This window comes from Sciurus carolinensis, chromosome 13 (assembly GCF_902686445.1).
Source record: "Sciurus carolinensis chromosome 13, mSciCar1.2, whole genome shotgun sequence".
In the NCBI taxonomy this organism is placed as follows: Eukaryota; Metazoa; Chordata; class Mammalia; order Rodentia; family Sciuridae; genus Sciurus; species Sciurus carolinensis.
The window spans coordinates 68,507,706-68,534,325 of NC_062225.1; the positions used below are offsets into that span (position 1 = coordinate 68,507,706).

Genomic DNA, 26,620 nt, shown 5'->3' on the forward strand with positions numbered 1-26,620 from the left:
AATCCAACGACAGCATGGCAGAAGAAATGACAGAAAGGGAATTCAGAATGTACATAATTAAAATGATTAGAGAAGCAAACGATGAGATGAAAGAGCAAATGCAGGCATTGAACGATCGCACCAATCGACAGTTAACAGAGCAAATTCAGGAAGCAAAAGATCATTTCAATAAAGAGTTAGAGATATTGAAAAAAAAACAAACAGAAATCCTTGAAATGAAGGAAACAATAAACCAAATTAAGAATTCCATAGAAAGCATAACCAATAGGATAGAACAGCTGGAAGACAGAACTTCAGATATTGAAGACAAAATATTTAACCTCGAAAAACAAAGTTGAACAAACAGAGAAGATGGTGAGAAATCATGAACAGAATCTCCAAGAACTATGGGATATCATGAAAAGGCCAAATTTGAGAATTATTGGGATTGAGGAAGGCTTAGAGAAACAAACCAAAGGAATGAACAATCTATTTGAAGAAATAATATCAGAAAATTTCCCAAATCTGAAGAATGAAATGGAAAATCAAGTCCAAGAGGCTTATAGGACTCCAAATACACAAAATTACAACAGACCCACACCAAGGCACATTATAATGAAAATACCTAACATACAAAATAAAGACAGAATTTTAAAGGCTGTGAGAGAAAAGAACCAAATTACATTCAGGGGGAAGCCAATACGGATATCAGCAGATTTTTCAATCCAGACCCTAAAAGCTAGAAGGGCCTGGAACAACATTTTTCAAGCTCTGAAAGAAATGGATGCCAACCAAGAATCTTATACCCAGCAAAACTTACCTTCAAATTTGACGATGAAATAAAATCATTCCATGATAAACAAAAGCTAAAAGAATTTACAAAAAGAAAGCCAGCATTACAGAACATTCTCAGCAAAATATTTCATGAGGAAGAGATAAAAAACAAAGAAGCAAATCAGCAAAGGGAGGAATTATCCTAAAGGAACTGTCAAATAAAGGAGGAACCAAGATGTGTCAAAAATTTTAAATATGAACCAAATGACCGGGAATACAAATCATATCTCAATAATAACCCTGAATGTTAATGGCCTGAATTCATCAATCAAAAGACATAGACTGGCAGATTGGATTAAAAAGAAACATCCAACAATATGTTGCCTGCAAGAGACTCAACTCATAGAAAGAGATACCCATAGACTAAAGGTGAAAGGATGGGAAAAAACATACCATGCACATGGACTCAGCAAAAAAGCTGGAGTATCCATCCTCATTTCAGATAATGTGGACTTCAAGCCAATGTTAGTCAGAAGGGATAAAGAAGTACATTTCATACTGCTTAAGGGAAGCATAAATCAGCAAGATATAACAATCATAAACATCTATGCCCCAAACAGTGGCTCATCCATGTATGTTAAACAAATCCTTCTCAATTTTAGAAACCAAATAGACCATAACACAATAATACTAGGTGATTTTAACACGCCTCTTTCACCACTGGACAGAACTTCCAAACAAAAATTGAACAAAGAAACCATAGATCTCAATAACACAATCAATAATTTAGACTTAACAGACATTTATAGAATATACCATCCAACCAAGAGCGAATACACTTTCTTCTCAGCAGCACATGGATCCTTCTCTAAAATAGACCATATATTATGCCACAAAGCTAATGTCAGCAAATACAAGAAGATAGAGACACTACCTTGTATTCTATCAGATCATAATGGATTGAAGTTACAAATTAATGAAAGAGTAAAAAACAGAAACTACTCCAACACCTGGAGATTAAACAATATGCTACTATATGATGAATGGATAACAGAAGATATTAGGAAGGAAATTAAAAAATTCTTAGAGGTAAACGAGAACAAAGAAACATCATATCAAAATCTCTGGGACACTATGAAAGCAGTACTTAGAGGAAGATTTATTTCATGGAGCGCATTTAATAAAAGAAGTAAAACTCAAAAAATAAATGACCTAACACTACAGCTCAAAGCCCCAGAAAAAGAAGAACAGACCAACACCAAAAGTAGTAGAAGACAGGAAATAGTTAAACTCAGAGCTGAAATCAACGAAATTGAAACGAAAGAAACAATACAAAAAATTGACAAAATAAATAGTTGGTTCTTCAAAAAAATAAACAAAATTGATAAACCTTTAGCCACACTAACAAAGAGAAGACGAGAGAAAACCCAAATCACTAAAATTCGGAATGAACAAGGAAATATCACAACAGACACGACTGAAATACAAAACATAATTAGAAGCTATTTTGAAAATCTATACTCCAACAAAACAGAAAACCTCGAAGACATCAACAGGTTTCTAGAGACATATGAATTGCCTAAACTGAACGAGGAGGACATACACAATTTAAATAGACCAATTTCAAGTAATGAAATAGAAGAAGTCATCAAAAGCCTTCCAACAAAGAAAAGTCCAGGACCAGATGGGTTCTCAGCCGAGTTCTACAAAACTTTTAAAGAAGAGCTCATTCCAATACTTCTCAAAGTATTCCAGAAAATAGAAGAGGAGGGAACTCTCCCAAACTCATTCTATGAAGCCAATATTACCCTGATTCCTAAACCAGACAGAGACACATCGAGGAAAGAAAATTTCACACCAATATCCTTAATGAACATCGACGCAAAAATTCTCAACAAAATTTTAGCAAATCGCATACAAAAACATATTAAAAAGATAGTGCACCATGATCAAGTGGGTTTCATCCCAGGGATGCAAGGTTGGTTCAACATCAGGAAATCAATAAATGTCATTCACCATATCAATAGACTTAAAGTCAAGAATCACATGATTATTTCGATAGATGCAGAAAAAGCATTTGATAAAATACAGCACCCCTTCATGCTCAAAACACTAGAAAAAATAGGGATAGTGGGAACATTCCTTAACATTGTAAAGGCCATCTATGCTAAACCCATGGCTAATATCATTCTAAATGGTGAAAAGCTGAAAGCATTCCCTCTAAAAACTGGAACAAGGCAGGGATGCCCTCTTTCACCACTTCTATTCAATATCGTCCTTGAAACTCTAGCCAGAGCAATTAGACAGACCAAAGAAATTAAAGGGATACGAATAGGAAAAGAAGAACTCAAACTATCCCTATTTGCTGATGATATGATGGTATACTTAGAGGAACCAGGAAATTCCACCAGAAAACTTTTAGAACTCATAAGTGAATTCAGTAAAGTAGCGGGATATAAGATCAATGCACATAAATCTAAGGCATTTATATACATAAGCGATGAATCTTCAGAAAGAGAAATTAGGAAAACTACCCCATTCACAATAGCTTCGAAAAAAATAAAGTATTTGGGAATCAATCTCACAAAAGAGGTGAAAGACCTCTACAATGAGAACTACAGAACACTAAAGAAAGAAATTCAAGAAAACCTTAGAAGATGGAAAGATCTCCCATGTTCTTGGATAGGAAGAATTAATATTGTCAAAATGGCCATACTACCAAAAGTGCTATACAGATTCAATGCAATTCCAATTAAAATCCCAATGATGTACCTTACAGAAATAGAGCAAGCAATTATGAAATTCATCTGGAAGAATAAAAAACCCAGAATAGCTAAAGCAATCCTTGGCAGAAAGAGTGAAGCAGGGGGTATCGCAATACCAGATCTTCAACTCTACTACAAAGCAATAGTAACAAAAACGGCATGGTATTGGTACCAAAATAGAAAGGTGGATCAATGGTACAGAATAGAGGACACGGACACAAACCCAAATAAATACAATTTTCTCATACTAGACAAAGGGGCCAAAAATATGCAATGGAGAAAAGATAGCCTCTTCAACAAATGGTGCTGGGAGAATTGGAAATCCATATGCAACAGAATGAAACTAAACCCATATCTCTCACCATGCACGAAACTAAACTCAAAATGGATTAAGGATCTCGGAATCAGACCAGAGACCTTGCATCTTATAGAAGAAAAAGTAGGTCCAGAGCTTCAACATGTCGGCTTAGGACCAGACTTCCTCAACAGGACTCCCATAGCACAAGAAATAAAAGCAAGAATTAATAACTGGGATAGATTCAAACTAAAAAGCTTTCTCTCAGCAAAGGAAACTATCAGCAATGCGAAGAAAGAGCCTACAGAGTGGGAGAAAATCTTTGCCAATCATACTTCAGATAGAGCGCTAATCTCCAGAATCTATAAAGAACTCAAAAAACTCTACACCAAGAATGTAAATAATCCAATTGACAAATGGGCTAAAGAAATGAATAGACACTTTACAGAAGAAGATCTACAAGCAATCAACAAACATATGGAAAAATGTTCAACATCTCTAGTAATAAGAGAAATGCAAATCAAAACCACCCTAAGATTCCATCTCACCCCAATTAGAATGGCGATTATCAAGAATACAAGCAACAACAGGTGTTGGCGAGGATGTGGGGAGAAAGGTACACTCTTACATTGCTGTTGGGGCTGCAAATTAGTGCAGCCACTCTGGAAAGCAGTGTGGAGATTCCTTAGAAAACTTGGAATGGAAACACCATTTGACCCAGCTATCCCACTCCTTGGCCTATACCCAAAGGACTTAAAATCAGCATATTACAGAGATACAGCCACATCAATGTTCATAGCTGCTCAGTTCACAATAGCCAGATTGTGGAACCAACCTAGATGTCCTTCAATTGATGAATGGATAAAGAAAATGTGGTATATATATACAATGGAATATTACTGAGCCAAAAAGAATGATAAAATTATGGCATTTGCAGGCAAATGGATGAAACTGGAGAATATCATGCTAAGTGAGATAAGCCAATCTCAAAAAACCAAAGGAAGAATGATATCGCTAATAAGTGGATGAGGACACATAATGGGGGGTCGGAAGGGTTAGTGTTGGGGTTGGAGTTGGGTTTAGGGAGGGGGGCAGGAATGGATGAAGGAAGGACTGTATAGATGGAGGGGAGGGGTGGGAGGGGAAGGGGGGAAGGGAAAAAATGGCAGAATGAATCAAACAACATTACCCTATGTAAATTTATGATTACACAAATGGTATGCCTTTACGCCATGTACAGACAGAGAAACAACATGTATCCCATTTGTTTACAATAAAAAAAAAAAAATGAAAAAAAAAATCTGACTAAACATCATGGCATCAAATAAAATCCAATGCATAAAAATGTAAAAAAAAAAAAGAAAGAAAAAGAATGAGAGAGAGAGAGAGAGAGAGAGAGAGAGGGGAGAGGAGAGGACAGGAAGAAAGAAAGAAGGAAAGAAAGAAAGAAAGAAAGAAAGAAAGAAAGAAAGAAAGAAAGAAAGAAAGAAAGAAAGAAAGAAAGAAAGAAAGAAAGAAAGAAAGAAAGAAAGAAAGAAAGAAAGAAAGAAAGAAAGAAAGAAAGAAAAGAAAAGAAAAGAAAAGAAAAGAAAAGAAAAGAAAAGAAAAGAAAAGAAAAGAAAAGGTAAAGAGGCTCTGCTTCAAAATATCTATGACCATAGGTGGCAGCCCCAGTTCTTCTCATCTCCCAGGCAAAAAGGGGGAGAGAAAGTGTCAGGTGAGCACACACATTCCCTATTAAGGGCATGACCCATAAGTGGTACTCATCACTTCCATCCTCATCCCATTATGTCTCCTTCTACCTGCAAAGGAGGATGGGCAGTCATGTGCCTGGATAAAATTTAGGAGGTTCTATTACTAAAAGAAAGGGGACACTGTCTAACAGGGTACTAAAATTGGCATTCTCCAAAAGCGAACCCTTGTTTTTACCACAGCATTCTACCTGGGGATTTACTTTTAATTACAGCAACAAATACAGCCTATACTTAAACATATTTTATTCAAATGAGCTGAAATTCTGTCATGATAAAAAAATTTTAAATAAGATAAATAAATAATGGTAGTATAAGATTATATACTATTGAATAAAATAGGAGTACATGAATCCATACTCAAATAAATATGTACATGAAGGAATAATTAAGAACATTCTTCTCAACAGTAGAATACCAACTAAGACATCATTAAATAATTATGGAATTAGAAAATTACCATTTGGCAACCATCATGGTAATAGCTTCTGTAGGCAAGAAACATCAATAAATGCTACAACTAGTGGGTAAAAGTTGCATAACAAATAGAATAGTATCTCAGTAACTCCCCCCAAATATGCATTAATTACAATGGGAAAAGAATAACTGAACACTAGGAGAAACCTCACAAACCTCGGCTTACTCAAGTGACCAAATAACAGCACCCATGACAGGATACATGACGTGCCACATGAGGGAGAAGAGCACATTCTGTAAGATCACTGTCTGACCTATAAAACCTGAATCAAATCATGAGGACACATCAGACAAACTCTGAAGGAGAGTCTCCAAAGTAACTAGACAGTAATCTTCAAGAAAGGGCCAGGGAACTATTCCCGACTGAAGGAGAATGAAAGGAGACAGCTAAATGCTGTGCCTGGATCCTTTTGTTGTGATGAACATCATTATGACATTGATAAAACTTGAAAAGGTCTCACGGTGAAGGTTACAGAACAGGTCTTTATACTGTTATTACCACATTCACATAGGTTTGAAACTGTTTCAAAATAAAAATAAATTTTAAATAATATCATTTTTATTGTGTGCTACGGTCTGAATGTGTCCCCTAAAATTCACATGTTGAAACTTAATGGCCAGTGTCAAAGTATTAAGCAGTGGGGACTTTAGGAGATGATTAAATCATGAAGATTTGAGCATACACGAATATGTCACAATGAAACCCACTATTAAGCATAATTATATTGTACCATTAAAAAAGGGCTATAAACATGAGACTTGAGGGAATGGGCTTGCTGTCTTCACTTCTGCCATGTGAGGACAGACAGACATTACCATCTATGAGGAACAACAGGTCTTCACCAGACAACGAGCCTCCAGTGCCTTGATCTTGAACTTCCCAGCTTCCAGAACTGGGAGAAAATAAATTTCTGTTCTCTATATATTGTCTATTCTCAGGTTTTCGCATCACAGGACAAATGAACTGAGGCATTGACTATACGAAAGCCTCCATCTTTTACGAGGTTTTCTATTTTTATTTTTTTGGTAATAAGTTGTTTCATGTCTATCAGATAATGTGTGAAAGAAATGTACAGAAATAAACTTCAGTATTAAATGGAGAATTGATGCCTGAATATGGATTATTTTTACATTTGTCTAGTTTACCACCAGTGTGTATTTTTGTATTAGTATAAATTTTATTTCCTTAATCGACCTACACTTTTGGGACTCTTATATCATCTGTGTTAAAGTTCACCATAAGCCTATCAGTACAATTATAATTACCCTCTTACAGAAAATGAAAATGAGGCTTTCTGAGGTTAACTACCAAGACCACAGAGCTACAAACTGAGAGTTTAGTGTCCAGGCCAAGCAGTCAAATTTTAGAGCCTACATTGTAACAAATAAACAGCCAAGTGTTTGAGTAACTCACAAGCCATCTCACTCTTCCACTCATCACATACATGTATGCTGACTCACAGCAGGAGAGCAGGAAGAAATCCAAACCTGACACACTCATCCCTACCTGTGTCTGCCTCATGGCCCGTTCCACTCGACGTGTACTTCCTCGCTCAAGTTTCGTCCGCAGGATCAAGGCTGATGTCTGAATGGCCCAGAACTTTGGTTGTGAAAGTAAACACTGATAGAAGAGGAAGAAAGAAGAGTAAGCTAGAGATCATACTCTGAATAAAAGAAACATAACTCTTCCAAAAATATCAGGATATAGCCAAATGCAGATTTGACAATCTAAGCAAACAAAGACAAAAGGTTCTCCTTTTTTTCAATTTGCATTAAAGAAAATCATGCTTAAACATACAGAAATGCTTTCTAGCCCTGGTTAGAATCAGGAGTCTCCAATTTTAATTAAAGTGCTTTCCTAGAAGAGGCATCTTCAGCAAGACTGGCCCATAACAAAACTTTGAATATGCACATAATGAAACTTAACCCCAGACAAAAGCTGTAATGGCAGAAACCATTACATAAGACCACAAGTAGTGAGAAATAAAGTGAATGGTTTGGGTGAAACAAACTGATAAACAGGGAAAACCTGGCATAATGACCAAACTTTAAGCTCTCTTTGATGGTGATTTAGAATCCAACAATGTCCCTGGGTGGACAATCCCAACAATAACTTTGATTAAAGTTCACTGCAAAGAAAAAGACTTATTTGTCTGAATATTGACACCATCTTGGTCACTGCTTGTTGTCTGTTTCTAAACAAACATTTGCTTGTTTCCAAAAACCAGATATGAAAACCAACCTAGTTAGAGTCCAATTAATCATTCAAAACCTAGCTGCCCATTAAGAAGCATCTGGGGAGCTTCTAGCTTTTTCTTTTTTTTTAATAAATCAGACCTCTGAAAGCAGTATCTAAGCATCAGTGCTTTGGGGAGGGGGGAAAAAAACTCTCCCTAGGTCATTTTGGGGTGGGGGACAGGGGTGTGTACTGGGGACTGAACCCAGGGCAGTTTACCACTGAGCTACCTCCCCAGTCCTTATTTTTATTTTGAAGCAGGGCCCTAAGTTGCTCAGGGCCTAGATATGTTGCTGAGGCTGGCCTCAAATTCTCCATCCTTCTACTTCAGCCTTCCAAGTGACTGGGAATACAGGCATGCACTACCACACCTGGCTCCCCAGATAATTCTTAAATGTAACCAACCTGAAGAACTATTAGGCTAAAACAACACAAGTGTTTGTCTCTGGTCAAATTCATTCATAATTGCAAATTTTCATTAAAGGTTAGCAAGAAGTCTTCAATGGAGCATAAACTATATCAAAGTCACTACAACTCTTTCCTATACCCTGCCCAGTTCTCTTCACTTATTTGTACTAATTGCATGTCCCCTCCAGCCATTTGAATTGTTAACCCCTAATCTAGAACAATCCCCTTGAATTGAAGCACCAACACACGATAGCATCTGTTCAGTATCACACCTTCAGTAATAGTGAAAACTGGTACCAACACTTGGTCTCCTGAGACCCAGAACATCTTTATATCATTTTATAACTTTTTCCAAATGAAATTTTGCTAACTTAAATGGTCAAATTAAGATATAATTAACTTTCAAAAACAGATAACTACCCAGAAAAATTAGAAAGTAGAATAATACAAGACGACTCAAGAAAGAATCTTGAGATAGCAGAAGAAGAGTAGGCAAAGAATCTGCAAATAAGAGAGGAAAATCAAAAGAATGAGGCCCTACAAAAGTTTATTCATGAATACACTTGAGCACCTACTGTATACAAGGTAACGTGCATTGGGCTTAGGGCCAGAGTAGCAAGCAATAAAGACAAGGTCCCTGCCCTCATAAAACTCACGTTCTAAAATAGTATTTTATTAAATAATCTTATTCTTCTAAATTAACTTTGAATATTGAAATACTTTTATCTCCTTGAAATACAGTTTACAAGATTAATATATAATCTTATTTCATTAGACTTTGTTAACTTAACCCTACAAAAAGAACGCATTTACTGCAATAAATAGGTGTATATGGTACTATAAAGATGTGAATAATGAAGGAGAAGGCATTAAAAAGAAAAGAGAAGTCATTATTTGCAGGGCATGGTGGCACACATCTGTAATCCCAGCTACTCAGGAGGCTGAAGCAGGAAGATCACAAGTGCAAGATCAGCCTCAACAAGTCAGTGAGACCCCATTTCAAAATAAGATATAAAAAGGGCTGGGGACGTAGCTCAGTGGCAGAGCACCCCTGGGTTCAATCCCTTGTACCAGAGAGGCAGGGGGGAAACAAAATTAATTGTTAAAATGTGCACTACTTGGCAGAAGATTTTATTATAAAATGTGATCTCAAAAATTTTTGAAGGAAAGAACTTTTCTCATTAGATAAATCTGCAAACCTGGCTCTACTAATATAGGGGGTTGTATCACAAACTATATGTTTGATACATGTATATAGATTTCTACACTATATATATGAACTTAATAAATCTAAACAAACTGGAATGAATTTGTTAATAGTCAGAAACTATTTAAATTTATATCAGAAATTCTAGTTTCATTAAAATGTACTAATAAAAAGAGCTTTATTAACATTACTTAACAGTACTATTCTTTCAGAACACAGAAAGAACTGACCATTACAACTTATCTGACAAGAAATGTGAATACTCTTTCCATGTTCTTTTTAGTTTGATGTGAAGAAATCCTTTTTCCTCTTTATGAAGGCATTATAGAGAAAACAGCACGATGCATTTTCACCAAAAACTCAACAGTCTTTATAATCAACACTCGGACCAATAAAGAGAACACTACCAGAATCCCAGCAGCCTCTCTTCTCTGTTTTGGTCATTCCCTTGTCCCTGGGTAACCACTCTCCTGTCTTCTAACACCATAAATCAGTGTGCATGTTTTTCTGTTTTATACAAATATGATTACAGAGTACTCTTTTGTGTACTGGGGCTTCTTTTGCTCAATATTATGCTTGAAATTTCACCCAAACAGTTGTACACATTTGTAGAATGTTCATTTTATTGCTGCATAATATTCCATTGCATAAATATACAATTTATTTAACTATTCTGCTATTGAGTAGTTAGGCAGTTCAGACTGTAGGGTTGTTACAAATAAACTATAAATATTCCACATATGCTCTCAGACATACTGCTATGAACAATCTAGGGCATGATCTTTAGGTAAATGTGTACAAGTATTTTATTGGGTATTTACTTAGGAATGAAGTTGCTGAAACATAGATTATGAATTCATTTAACTTGCACACACAGTTTTCTAAATGCTTATTCCACTCTATACTCTTATCAGAAATAAAGAGCTCTTGGTGTGTCACACCCTTATAATACTTGATATTGTCTATTTTAATACTTTTTAGCTACTCTAATGAGTATGTAGTAGCATTATGGTTTTAATTTACATTTCGCTCAGGCCTAATAGTGATCACAATAATGTATTTAATGATCATTGATGTTACTATATTAAGTCTTTACTGAAGTCCTTTAACCTGTTCTTTTTTTAATTGAGTGATCAGATTTTTACTTATTAATCTGTAGTTATTCTTTATATTTTCTAGAAACAAGACTCCTGTTCTGGGTTTTTTTGTTTTTGTTTTTAAGGCAGGTGCTATGGTTTGGATATGGTTTGTGTTCCCCCAAGGTTTCCAGGGTTGACATTTAATCCAAATTGTGGGGTATTAAGAGAGTAGAAACTCAATCTGCTAATGATGCTTAGAGATGGGGACTCTGGGAAGGTGATTAGGATTAGACAAGGGCATGAGAGGTGGAATCCCCATGATTAAATCCCGATGGCTTTATAAGAGGAGGAAGACAGACCAGACAGACACACAAATGCACACACACATGCATTGTCTTACTATGCAATCCTCTGTCACCTTGAGACTCTGCCAGCAAGAAGGCCACCAACAGATGCAGCCCCTTGAACCTGAACCAAAACATGTGCCAAAACTAACCTCTCTTCTTCACAAAGTGACAAGTCTCTGGTATTTCATTACAGAGAATACCAAAAAAGGACCAATAGAGAGGCTGGTATGTCATTTTCTTATTCTTATTTAACAAACACTTACATGACATACATTATATGCTGGCCAGGCACTAGTCTAAGTGCTTTACAAATATTAATGTTATCTTACAATAAAAAAGTCTAGTATTAATACAGTTCAGTGTATCATTTTTTATTTTATGTTTAGAGTTTCATTGTCCTGTTTGTCCTGAGGTTTCAAAGATATTCAACTATATTTTTCCTCTAAAAGCTTTATGGTTTTGTGTTTTACTTTTACATATTAGGTCTATATGGAACTGATTTTTTTAATTGTAGTATCGTATACAGGGATTACAATACCTTATCTAGTACCATGTACTAAAAAGCCTTCCTTTTCCCCACAATAGTGCTGTCACCAGAGAAGGTTCAAGGAGTTCCTGGAGAGGAGAATTCAACTCAGGACAAGTGGGGTTTTTGACAAATGTTGCAGAAAAGAATTTAAATACCTGTCAGAGGTAGAGATTTAGTCAGAAAAGCAAAGAGTATACATTCAGGGGAGAAGGTGGGCCATCTTGGAAGTGACACTTTTGGGGTTCTTTGTTTCTTTTTTTTAAAGAAAACTTAGGGGCGGGAATGGGGAAACTATGTAGGGATGACATCGATCTGGTGCACAAGACAGTTTATAGTGCTCTGGCAATTCTCAGGATCTTTAAGTTGACAGATCAGTAGACATCATTAGTAGACACCCTAGATTATGGGTTTCTTAAAATATTGTATCTCTCTTTGTTCAATCAACTTATACATAGGCTAATCAACAGTGTACAAGATAACTTTATAAGTAAATTAATATTTTTAAAAAGCAATCCTGAGGGGCTGGGGAGATAGCTCAGTCGGTAGAGTGCTTGCCTTGTAAGCACAAGGCCCTGGGTTCAATCCCCAGCACCCAAAAAAAAAAAAAAAAAGCATTCCTGAGAAAAATAAATGAATATATGATAACTCTAAAAATTTGGGAGCGACAGGCCTAAGACAGAGAAGTGACTCTCTCCAGCTCCAGCACAAGTCTTTCTGATTAAAGTTATAGTTTCCTTGTCCTTTCTTTAGTGTCCTTTTTAGCTATTGTTTATATTCCTCCTATGCAATGCCATCTTTGTCCTAAATCAGGTGAACTGTGGATCTATTTCTGAACTATGTGTTCTGTTGGTTGGTTTCCTTGTGTCAAAACATCTTAATTTAGTGCTTCTCAAGCTTTAAACTGTATAATAATAACCTAGCATGTATACTGAAACCCAGATTCTTTTACCTCATCCCCAGGAGGTTCTGATTCAGTAGGTTTGGGGTAGACCCAGAGAAGTTCAATTTCTAACAAGCTCCCAGGTGATGTTGGTTCTGCCATCCAGGACCACAAAGAGTTGAACACTATCTCAGTTGTATAGTATTATAACAAACCTTGCTAATTGACAATGTATGTCCTCCAGCTCTGTCCTCCCAAGACTGCCTAAGCTGTTCGTGGTTCCTTGCATTTCTACATGAATTTTAAAGTCAGTTTTACTCTACAAAACAAAAGCAGAAATAACAACAAAATCAAACTTCTGGGATTTTTCTCAAAGAGAACATTGATTAGGTAGGTTACTCTGGAGAAATCTGAAATTTTAAAATAGTGAGCCAGAGTGATGACAGGTGCCTGTAATCCCAGCAGCTTGGGAGGCTGAGTAAGGAGGATCACAAGTTCAAAACCAGTCGGAGCAACTTTGCAAAAATTTAAGCAATTTAGCAGGACCCTGTCTCAAAATTGAAAAATTATCTGCCATAGTGGCACATGCCTGTAATCCCAGAGGCTCGGGAGGCTGAGACAGGAGGACCACGAGTTCAAAGGAAGACTGAGCAAAAGCGAGGTGCCTGTCTCTAAATAAAATACAAAACAGGGCTGGGGATGTGGGTCAGCAGTTAAATGCCTTAGGTTCGATCCCAGGTACCAAAATTAAATTAATAAATAAAATTAAACAATGCCTCCATAAACAATGCCTCCCCCTTCCACTTATTTGGGTCTTCATTAATTTCTTTTAATAATGTTTTGTAGATTTTAGTATAAAAATCTTATAAATCTTTTGATAGATTTATTCCTAGAAATTTGATGGTTACTGACACTAGACAAACGCTTTTTTAAATTTTTTAAGATTGTGTAAACATGCACAGAACATAAAAGTCACCATCTTAACAATTTTTAAGCCTACAATTCAGTAATATTAAGTACATTCCTTTGTTGTATAACCAATCTCCAGAACTCTTTTCATTTGCAACTGAAACTCTATAATCATTAAACAATAGCTCCCACTTCCTTCCTGCCCCCCACCATCCCCAGGCCCTGGAAACCACCATTCTACTTTGTGTCTCCATGAACTTGACTTTTGGGGTACCTCATGTAAGTGGACTCATGCAGTTGGAAAAGCTATCTTTTTAAAGTCCATTTATTTTTAACCTAGACTTTACTAACTGTAGTGACCTGATAAAATTATTAGTTCACTAAATTATAATATTGGTTAAAAATCCAAAAGGGTTTAGGTTAAGAAATTTTGTGTTCAACCGACCCTACTTTCAGCATTAGGATGAAACTACTAAAAACCCTATGCTATTTGCAGCCATGTTCTTTTATGTGGGAGAAAATTTCCACCACTTTCATAGACTAGAGCCCAGAATAGACTTATATGGGAGTAACATACACATGCTGTTTTACAGTTTTCTCACTTCCTAACACATTAACCAAAATCATAAAAGAGATTCACTGAACCAGAAACTTTAACAAGTATATAATCTTTCATATACTCTTAATATTTTTATTATCTTGAATACTGACATAAACTCTCATAGTATCTTTTGTTTACAGATATAATGTTTTTTGTTTTTTTTTTTTAGTTCTGGGCCTTAGAGCATATGAAGTAAGTGTTCTATCACTGAGCTACATCTCCATCCCTATTTATAATTACAGTTTTCATACATTAAAGAAGCAATCTGGGTATGTAGCTTAGTAGTAGAGCATTTGCCTAGCACATACGGGGCCCTGGGTTCCCATCAAACCAAGTGCTCTACCACTGAACCATACCCCCAGCTCCACTTCAGCAATTGTTTATAAGGAGTATAAAAAGAGCAGAATAGTTACTCACTAAAGATGACAGAATGCTTCTCTGTAAGTCTTAGGGGGGAACTTATTCCTTTAAGACATGCCACCTGAGGTGATATGCAAACTAATACTAACATATGAACAAACAATTAACTGCTTGAAATGAAAAAGTCTATGAGCACCATTTTAACCCACATTAATAGCCAACTTATGGAACCAGCCCTGATACCTGTCAACAGATGACTAGATAATGAAAATGTGCTATATATGCACAATGGAATTTTACTGTCATAAAGAAGAATGAAATTATGTCTTTTGCCAGTAAATGGATGGCACTGAAGAACATCATGCGAAGTATAATAAGCCAGACTAAGAAAGTCAAAGGTCAAAAGTTTTTTCTCACATGTTAAAGCTTGAGAGAAATAAGGAATTTAAAAAGGATAATAGGGGAGTGGAAATCCCATGAAAACAGAGGAAGGAGATCGAGGGGAGAGAGGAGAGACAGGAAAGGGAAAGAATTAAACCAAACTGGAATGAAACTGACCAAATTATGCTTTATACACATATGAACATCCTACAGTAAATTCGACCTTTATGTATATCTACAAAGCACCAAAAACTGTAAAAAACAGTAGCCGAGCATGGAGGGAGGCTGAGGTAGGAGGACTGCAAGTTCAAAACCAGCCTCAGCAACTTAGTGAGGCCCTAAGCAACTCAGTGAGACCTGTCTCTAAATAAAATACAAAAAAGGGCTGGGAATGTAGCTCAGTGGTTAAATTCCCCTGAGTTCAATCCCCAGTACCAAAAAAAAAAAAAAAAAAAAAAGTCAGCAAATTAATAGAAGGAAGATAAGAAAAGTAGAGGAAGGGATGGGCAGGGAGAGAGGAAGGTAAGGAGAAGTACTAGAAATTGAAATGGAGCAATTATATTACACACATGCATGAATACAGAAAAATTAACCACACTATTATATATAACATGCCAATAACAAAGTAAATTTCCATATTATGATTCTCTCTCTCTCTCTCTCTCTCTCTCTCTCTCACACACACACACACACACACACACACACACACACACACACATATTATTCAGTTAACCATTTTCTACTACTTGCAACATTCCCCTGGGGCCCAGAAAAGTAGCAAGAAAATTCTGTAACACCATCAAAGAGGATCTGCAATGTTGTTTCTACTAAAAACAAATTTCCTCTTCATTCTTATCATGGTAGGTTTCAAATAATCTTCTTGCAGAGGTCACTAGGATGCCTTTATATGACAATCAGTCTACTCCTTTAAACACGAAGGAGCTTTCAGATAAGTTCTTTTTCCACATGAAAATCAAAGCAGCTCAGAGCCCTCCGTGTGGGTGCATAACTGTCTGGCAACACCAACACCAAAACGGACGATGCCCACCCAGGTCAGGCTGACCATGCAAAGCAAGGAACAAAGAAATACTATAAAAAGTAAAAGTATTCCCCTTTCTGTGTGATCTATTTAAAATAGCACTCATTTTAAATCAGTTCCAAATGACAATAAGTTTAAAATTCCAAGTTAAAGTCATTAATTACTCCCAGCAGAACAGCAGTCCAAATTCCCTAGCCTTGCTCTGTAGACCATTTAAAATCTGTCTCAAACCTATTTTTCCCTCGGTCTCACTAGCCCCACACACACCTTCCAGCTTGGCTGAAAGACCCTAGTGGAGCTGACACTCTGCCCAAACCCTTGCCTTTGTTCCTGCTGCGTCCCTGATCCAAACCCCATCTATCTTCCAAGGTCGGAACTCAAATCCTCTTCTAATGAACAAAGCCTTCTTTGACTGCCCAGTCCTGAATATTTTCTTCTAAACAGTTAGGATATTTATTACCAATCTAAAGTTCAAACCGCCTGGTATTGGTATTACATTTATTTATTTATCTAATCAGGGCTAAATTAAAAATTCCACAAAGGCAAGTCCCATATTTTAGACCTTTATTTCTTCCCCATTATCAAGACCCATGCAGGCTTGACGTATCCTAGATGCTGGATTCTCTGATACGACAATGCTTTTAAAGTTCTTTTCTCTGCTACACCAATTTTCACGTAGAAAGCAAAGACAACAGAGTGATCAATCTGCAGTGTCTTTTGGCTGCCTCAAAAAACAAGATCTGCATTCTGGAGATGCTAATTTTCGCACTTCCATGAAAAGCAGGCCTTCTTAGAACCTATGAGCTCTTTTCAGACTGAATTCCTCATCCTTTAACACTGTGTTAATTCATAGTATCAAAATGAATCTCACCATTGTCCACAAGATGCTAACTAAAACAAAACAACAACAACAAAAACTACAAGTAAATAGCAGAAAGATCAGTGGAATAGAGGAAAGGGAACCAGGAGGAGGGAGGAGAAAAAGGAAAGGGGAAGTATTGGGAACTGAATTATAGCAAATTATATTTCATGCTTTTTTAATTATATCAAAATGAATCATAATGTTATATATAACTAAAAAGAACAATAAAAAATAAAAAAGGAAAAAGGGCTTTAGGTTCAATGCAAGCCAAAACCAGAAGCACAAAGTCACAAGCCTGAAGGAAAATCCTTAATATCAAATACATTAGCCATTTGGGCTGTAAGTCCTATATCTGGGGACCACAAGCCCCACTAAGGAACTTTTCCACTTTGAAATTAAAATGTACACAATGAAGTCAACATTGTCTATTCTTTAAAACAGTTTAAGAGATCAAAAAACATTCAAACGATCTTGGTATTGCTCAAAATTGGTTTTTAGGTTTTTTTTATTATTTGATATATACAGAAGGTAAAAATATAACTAAATATATGTTACGAGGTATAATAATATAAATACCTGTGAATCTAAGATTGGCCTTTTACCTTGCTACATTTACAAATCCATCCACATTTTTACTTTTAGCTATAACTGATTTATTTTCACTTTACTGTTGTATAATGTCTCTTAATTGTGATAACATCACAATTGATTTATCCATCCTCCTGCCAACAAATATTTAAGTTGCTTCCAAATTTTTTTTTTTTGGCCATCACACATTGTGCTATTGGTAAACACTCATATACATCTACTGATGCAGACCCAAGAATTTTACTGACATGTACTTCTTTTTTTTTTTAATATTTTTTAGTTGTAGATGGACACAATATCTTCATTTATTTTTTTATGTGGTGCTGAGGATTGAACCTAGTGCCTCACACATGCAAGGCAAGCACTCTACCACTGAGCTACAGTCCCAGCCCCTGGCATATAGTTCTAAGAATAGAATTTCTAGAACACTGTGATGCAAAACTTCTTGATAGTACACTAAGTCACTCTGATGTAGCTAAATAAGCACGGATTAAAATTTTTAAATTATACTTTTTAATTTCAAATTATTTCTACAAGTTAACACAAATCATAAATGTATAACAACTAACAAATTGGCTGTTTTTGTGATGAAAACCGTATTTCTTGTTTGCTGTTTCTTTTTCTTTTTTTTTTTTTTTTTTTTTTTTTTTTTTTTTTTTTTTTGTGGTACTGGGGATGGAACCCAGGGCCTCGTGCTTGCAAGGCAAGCACTCTACCAGCTGAGCTATCTCCCCAGCCCTCTTGTTTGCTGTTTCTGTTGACAATCGTGAGAGCCCCCTTCCCTTCTGTTTGTCTATCTTTAATTGTAAGCTTATTGCACAACTAACTGGGGACTAGACTTGTTTTCCTCTAGAGGAGACTGGTTTCTGCAGCCAGATGGCACCATGAATTTAGGATAATTTAGATTTGCTCGAAGGCCTTGGCTCAGTGGCAAGTTCAGAAAGTTCTATTACTCTCAGGTCACTCCAACCCTCACAGCTGCTGGCTACCCAGGCTGCAGTTCCCTGTCTCTCGCTCTGGCTGACCTGAGCTCCTAACTCTTTGTGTGTCTGTGTATGAACACTTGAGTGTTCAAGTCAGGTCAGAAGAATCTTTAACACCTCTTCTACCTCTTGTGTACAAGTAATCTCGATGAGTGTGTCCTTTCCAGGGTCTGCTTGCACTACAACAGGTAGGGTTCTCAGAGCCCCTCATCTGCCATATCACCAGAAATGGGAGACTCCAATCTGGTTATTAGTCCCCCTTCTTTTGCTTAATCTGTCTTTAGGTTTCTTTCTTAACTCCTTCCTATTTCCTATAATACTGAAGACAATAGCAAACAGTCCCAAAAGAAAGGTACCAGCCCAAAGCAGAGGTCCCTGGAAATAAACGACCCAGCAGGTATCAAAATCCTGGCACAAGATACAAGGTTGAAACTTAGAAAGAGGCACAGGAAGAATCACAGAATTCAATGGCAACCTTAGCACATCCCAGAAAGCCCATTTATATCTTCAAACCAAAATGAGAATGGTTGCATAGCCAAAAGACAATGACAGACCTTGCTCATTTTCTGTAGTTTTAAAAATAGGGTTTTTTCTTTAAACTTTTTCATTTCAGATATTATCAGATTTATTTTCTCCTTCAGAAAAGTTGCAAGATGGTATTAGGGATTCTTTTATCTTTCACCCAAATTCCACAAATGTTAATGTTGTGCCAAACGACCAATAATTTAATCTCTAGGTAAAAAGAGATTCTACTGCAGATGGCATTTACAGATTGAAAAAAGTTCTACTAATTAGCTTTTTAATCTTTATTAACAAGTAGTTGTTTGAAATCATGGGTTAATACCTCATTTTATTTTAGTAGATGTCAATTCCCTATGCTATTTTATATTAAAGCTTCCTTCCCTGATAACTCCCAAGGTCTTACATTCATCCTAGCTATCTTTCCACATGTTTCTGTTGATTATCAATCAAGGGGAGAGAAAATTCAAATTGACTAACATTTTTTTCAATATCAACAATCTGTGTTAAATGCTAAGGGTCAAATGTATCCCCAAATGCAGTTCTGAACAGCAAATTCCTCCACTTAAATTTGGGATTTTCTTCTAATGCAGTTTCTCAAAATATTTGGGGAAAACTAGCCAGATTTTGTCTTAGCAAGATAATAAACACGATCATAAATGAGAATACCGAGCAATTTCCTATTGGGAATTTTTCTCTTTCTACATTCTGTTCACCTAATGCATTAGGTAGGTTGAATATTTTTTATTGTATTTCTGGAATTGATGACAAAGACAAAATCTATACTGAAATACAAAATCTACTCTGATAAACTGATTAATCTTAAATATTATAGTTCTAAATAACACGCATACATTCTTCCCTCTAGGGAAGTACTTAAATGATAGAATAAAATAAACTCATTTAGTGTAGATTGCTATCTGTTTTGACAAATGTACATACCTATGTAACCACTACCAAATCAAGTTATAGAAATTTTCCATCAATACAGAAAGTTCCATGCATCACTTTGCAACAGATCTGTAATCTATTTTCTGTCATTAGGACTGGGTTGTCTCTATCCCAAAATCACATTATACAGTCTGGCAGTTTGGTTTCTTTAATTCAAAATACTGTTTCTAAGCCGGGTGCAGTTGCACATGCCTGTAATCCCAGTGGCTCAGGAGGCCGAAGCAGGAAGATCATGAGTTCAAAGCCAGCCTCAGAAAAAGCAAGGTACTAAGCAACTCAGTGAGACCCTGTCTCTAAATAAAATACAAAATAGGGCTGGGGATGTGGCTCAGTGAGTGCCCCTGAGTTCGATCTCCAGTACCTGCCCCACCCCCATAAAAAACTGTTTCTGAGATCCGTCCATTATGTTGTACTTATCAATACTTCATTCTTTTCTATAGTTGAATATTATTTCATTAGATGGATATACTACAATTGATTATAATGTCCAGTTATTAATGGACATTTGGGCTATTTCCAGTTTTAAGTTATTATGGATAAAACAGCCATGAACATTTGTGTCTAAGTCTTTGTAGGAATATATACTTTGATTTCTTGTGGGCAAATATCCAGAGATGTACTTGATGATTAACTTCAGGAGAAAATGCCAAACTGTATTCCAAAGTGGGTTGTGCCATTTTATATTGCCACAAGCAAAGTATGAGAGTTCCAGATCTCTACATGTTCTTTTTTAAGGGTATAAAGTGGTATTTTCTTATGCCTATAATTTGTATTTCCCCAGTGATTAATAATATTACACATCTTTGATGCTTTCATTGGCCTTTAATATACAGTTGTCCCTCAGTACCTGTCGGGGATTGGTTCTAGGATACCCTTGGATATCAAAATCTACTGATGCTCAAGTGCCTTATATAAAATGATGTAGTACTAGTATAAGACCTATGTACATCCTCCTGTATACTTTATCTCTAAATTATGTATAGCACCTAACACAATGTAAATAATTGTGCCGTATTGTTTAGGAAATAATAAGACAAAAGCCTATATATGTTCAGTACATGTGCAAATTTTTTCCAATTATTTTTTATTTTAGGTTGGTTGAATCCATGGATGCAGAACACACAGACAACTATATCTTTGTTGGAATGTCTATTCAAATCCTTCATACAATTTTAATTGGTTGGTTTATCCTTTGCTACCAAGTTGAAAGAGATCTTTATTCTGGAAGTAAGACCTTTGTACATGAACTGTGAATTTTTTTCTTCCAGTCTGTGGTTTGTCTTTCCATCTTCTTAATGTTGTCCTTCAAAGAACAGAAGGTTGTAACTCTAATGAAGTCCAACTTATCATTTTTTTCCTTTTATGGTCATATACTTAGGTTCTCAGCTAAAAATTGCAAACTACCCCAGTGTAGTGGAGTAAATTTTACTTGGAAAAAATATAGGAGAAAAATTTTCTAACATTGGGGTCAATGATTTTAGGTTGATGAGTGACTTTTACATATAAATTTCCTTTTTGAGCCACGGAAAAAGTATGTTGTTTAACTGTTTGGACCAAATATTTGAGGATTTTTGGATATCTACTAGCTGTTTATATCATTTAATTCCATTGTGGAAAGAGATAATACTCTACATGGTGTCATTTTTATTTACTCATTCATTGGGATGTGTTTTCATGTCTCAGCATAATGGTCTTGCTGAACACATCATGTGCACCTGAAAAGAGCAAGTATTCTGAGTGTACTGTTTTATAAACATCAGTTAGGTCAAGATGATTGATAAGTGTTGTCCAAATTACTTATATACTTACTCACTGTTTTTGTTATTTAATCCATCCATTGAGGTCAAAGAAGTGTTAAAAGTGTCAACTATCATTATGATATTATCTATTTCTCACTCTACTTCTGTTAATTCCTATTTCATGTACGTACAGCTATTATTAGGCACATAGCCCATTGTGATCATTCTATTTTCCTGTTAAATCTTCCTTTGTTATGAAATAGTCCTCTTTGTCTCTAGAAATATGTTTTGAAACAAAATCCATTTCACCTGATATTAAAGTTGAAATCAAGTCTTTTTATATTGCTGTTTTTATGGGTTATTTTCCACCCAATTATTTTCAGCCTAAGTCTTTATGTTTCCTAGGGAGCACAGAGCTGTGTCATGCATTTTTCCCCATTATTTGGAGTTTTTATCTATTAACACTTAGTATCATCATTCATGTAGTTGAATTTAGATATACCATTTGGTTTTAGATATATCATTTAGTTTTTCTCCTTCAGCATACTAATAAAGTGAATTGCACTATTTTACATTAAACCAATTTTGTATTCCTGAGATAAACACTACTTAGTCATGACTCATTTGCCTTGTGATACACTGCTATTTCATATATTTTATCCAGGTTTGTTCTTATTCACGATAGGAATCCAATCCAATAACAGTCATTCAACCATGACTGGAAAGGAAATTTGTAAATAAGCATTAACTTTAAGACACAGTTAACTGTGGGGGAAGAAAAGATCAGTCCTCAGGTCAGTTCTGAATCGGAGAGAACTAGAGGTGAGGACAGAGCAGGGGATCACCCAGTATGAAGCTGTTCCCTCAATGAAACTGGCATTTTTCTGTTTGTGATTGAGGACTTTTCTTCACATTGTCTTTTCTCTAGATTGACTCTGCTGGGCACAGCCATGGATTCTTTATCTTGCTCGGGTCTTGCTGTGTTTGCTCGTAGGTGCTGTGAGGTTCCTCTGAAGTAACTGACTCCAGTCACACAAACTATCATAAGTAACATTGCCAATTCACAAATTTATACTGCCCATCTTAGAGAAACTAAAATTTTAAACTGAGTATTTCCCAGGAGGAAAAAAGGTGATCATTTTAATCTGTAAAAATGGTTAGCAACTATTTTACATTCATAGATGAGTATATATTAAATATATACTCATATATTTAAAATCAATAGCAGAGCTAGGAAGGGTGGTGCATGCCTGTATCCCAGAACTTGGGAGGTTAAGGTGGGAGGACTGCTTGAGCACAGGAGTTTTAACACCTGCCTATGCAACAATGCAAGGCTCTGTCTCAAAAAAGAAAGAAACGGACAGGAAAGGGGGAAAAGGGGAAAAGGGGGAAAAGAGAAAAGGGGAAGGGAAGGGAAGGAAAGGGAAGGGATGGGATCAATGGCAGAAAAAGAAAATACATCAAATTATGTGAAACTTCCAAAGGACTCTTTCCTTCCTTCATTTATAGAGACCTTGGAGCTTCTGGCAGACAGTGAGAGGCAAGCTGCCAATATCAATTCACACTTAAACAGAAATTTTGCCAATGAAAACTAAAACACCTGTATGAATTAACTAAATTGTTCCCATTTTCAACAATGAAAGGAAATTAAAAACATTAGTGAATGTCACTGACTTGGCTCATCTGAAAGGAAATAACGTAGCTCTCACAGTTCATTTTAAATTATCAAGCTGATACAACATGAATGGTTCTCTAAAACAATATGGGTTATTTTTACTATGACTCAGTCAGTTTTCCTGAAATGTGTAGAAGTAATTTCTCAGGAATAGCACCACATAATGACAACCTTAAACAAGGAAAGCACTCCTCTCAGGCCAAGCGTCTGACTTTATTGAATTAAAACATTTTCCAACATATCATACATATTTTCAACATGTTCAACCAACATGAAAACACTGGCAAAAAATATCTCCAAAAAGGAGAGTCACCATTAGTTTAGTAAACTTTTGGACAGTTCACTAAAACTAAACAAAATTCAGGACCAATAAGCCATCATTTGTTTATTCAATAAATATTTACCAAATGCCAAATACCCATGGTACCGCTCCCCGCAACAAGAAGAATAGTATAATTTCTGTTGTACTTGCTTTTCTGTCAACAGAGGAAGGCATTTCAAGGTTCCAGTAGTTCACAACCCCAGTCCCAGTCACCATGTTGCTGTCAGAGCAGGCAAAGAGATGCACAGCAAGAAAGAGTATACTGTTCCTGTTCTCCCTGTTCTTTTCTCTTCCATACACACGGCCAATTCCAAACAGGTTTTACCCACTCAGGCTGCTACAAAATAGGAATGCGTTCAAGAAACCAGGATGCATGCTGCAAGACCTTCTCCAGAGTACTTTAGTTTACACTGCACAATTGGATCCTCAAAACAAGTTTTCAGTTTTGGAGGAGGGGCACATTACCCCTTCCCTCATTTTATAGAAGAGAAAGGTAGCCATCCTTACCATCATGCAGTGCCACCTGAATGATGGAATTAAGCAGAGCAATGCAGCTGCAGAAGAGAAATCAACACTTCTCAAAGGTTACAGTATATTGTATTCATTCTCTTTTTCTGCATACATTTTTTGAGCATCAACTAGGAGTAAAGCATTGAAGCACTGTACCAGGCCATGTAAAATATCCAGAAAAGAAGAGTCCAGTCACCAAAGCTGGGAGTCTGGTAATGGAAAGTCATATACACCATTTATTATAAAACATGCCAAAATACAACCCTTGCCAAAAGAGAGGCACAGACAAAAAGTTCAAGAGCATAAAAGTGAGAAAGCATGTAAAAGTGATCCCTCTTTTCTCACTCTTGAGCTATATGATACAACTGTCTGGTGGTACTGATGGGGGATTGGTTCCAAGGCTCCCTGAAAATACCAAAATCCAAAGTTGCTCAAGTCCCTTAAATAAAATGGCACATTTTTTGCATATAACCTACATATACCCCCATGCACTGTAATTATTTAATATAATGTAAGTGTTATGTAAATAGTTGTTATAGTGTATTATTTAGGGAGTAGTGACAAGGGAAAAAAAGTCTGAATATGTTCACTACAGACAAAATTGTTTTTTCAAATATTTTAAATCCATGACAGGTTGAATCTATGCATGCAGAACCTAGGGGGGGGTCAACTGTATACATAAAGTTTCTTTCTTCATTGAAACCAGAAGCCAATTCTAAATTATCATCTTATCCACTTCAGTACCATGCACAAAGAACAGGGAAGAGGAAAGGAAGGACCGACAAATAAAAGGAAGAGTTAATGAAGGCAGATTTGGGTTTATCTTGAGTATTTTGTATGCTTCTTTTAGGACAGAAAAACAAAAGGAAGGAACAGTGCAGAGCCCAGAGTATCCCCAGGGTACCTAAAAGCACTTTTCATATCTAAGTTTCTGGCCCTGCTTCTCAGAAATCAAAGATTTACTTGATATTAACAAATTCATCTCTTTAGAAGTTAGGCCTAGCACTGTTGAGTCTCTATAATCCAAAAACTTTCCCCCAAAGGAGGTCAGATCAGTTCTGACTGGGGAGAGGGCTGGAGAAGACAGAGCAGAAAAATTATGCAGCATAAAGCTCCCTTGAGGGGAAATGAAAACTTAATTTATGACCTTCACTGCAAGCAAGGAGTGATAAGTTACCTACCATTGGAAGTCTTCAGAGTTAATTACTTCAGGAGTACCTCACAATACAGAGGAACAAGAACAGGTTAGCAAAAGAAAAATGTTAAAAGAAAGAAAAGAGAAATACCCTCACTCACAAAAAGTGCTGAAAAAGTGAGTCTTTTCAGGGGTGGAAAACACACACACCACAAAGAACTGTTTATGTGACCAATTTCAAGAGGCTGTTACTACTAATCACCCTCCTAGGGGACACCAGCAGGAACGTTTCCTGTTACATGCAACACCCAAATTTACTATCAGAAGAAACCCAAGCCTCAGGTCATTTGTAATCTAGACATGACTTCCTTCAGCTCTGTACTTGCCTATGATGACTCGGTTCAAGTCCATCACAGACCCCCTGTATGCTTCCCCTATACTCCAATTCAGAGAGATCTGTGTTCAATGTCATCTTCCCATTGAGATGTTTCCAGGACGACCTTGTCTAGAACAACCACATGAATCCTGCTCTTAGTCTTTGCCTTGCTTTGTATTCCTCCTTAGCCCTTCCATTAAAGATCTACTTCTCTCTTTGTCTACTATGTATTTTCCCCACAAGAATGTAAACTGATGTAAACTCTGGAAGGGAAGATTGTGTTAAATGCTTTACCCCAAAGACCATTACAATGCTTGTATATATTAACTATTTAATAGACTAGCTGAACAAATAAATGGAAGGTACATGTTTTTATATGCTTTTTTAAAACAATTTTACCACTTTACTTGACAAATTCTTTATAGCATACATAATGAATAAAATAGGGACATTCCTACGTTGTTACCTAAAACACACATTATATAAGATAACCAAGAATACTGAAGTGGGAAAAAAAAAAAAAAAAAAAAAAGTGGGCACCCAGAAGACATACACAACTAACATCTAACCAGTTCTAAGAGGTATGTAGAAAACTGTGATTTGCAAAATTTATATTACATACAAAACAAGCTAGCTTTTCCTTCTTCTAGATAAAATTCTTTCTTTTGCCTTATCTGAAAAATAACAAAAAAATCAGGATTCTAACTTGATTACTTATGAATTTAAAAAATACCTTTGAAAAAGTGATAAAACTTAAGCAACTTGTATCACTAAAGAAAGTACATCATTCTTCATTCATCCTATCTTCCTTCATTAAAGAATATGTATCCTCTGGCATGAGGATACATGTGTTCAATCCCCAGTACCCCCCCAACCCACAAGAAAAGACACAGAATAAGTAACCTTTTTTAATCCATAAAGTCAAAAAAGACACTGACCAATC

General features: G+C 36.1%; 1 protein-coding gene across 1 annotated transcript in view; it reads right to left on the reverse strand.

The window, feature by feature from the left end:
• Ttc27 (tetratricopeptide repeat domain 27) overlaps window positions 1-26,620 on the reverse strand; it is a 194,878-nt gene that overhangs the window by 121,553 nt on the left and 46,705 nt on the right. Inside the window, 1 exon segment of the mRNA XM_047523156.1 lies at window positions 7,549-7,662. Coding sequence (XP_047379112.1) covers window positions 7,549-7,662 — 114 coding nt within the window.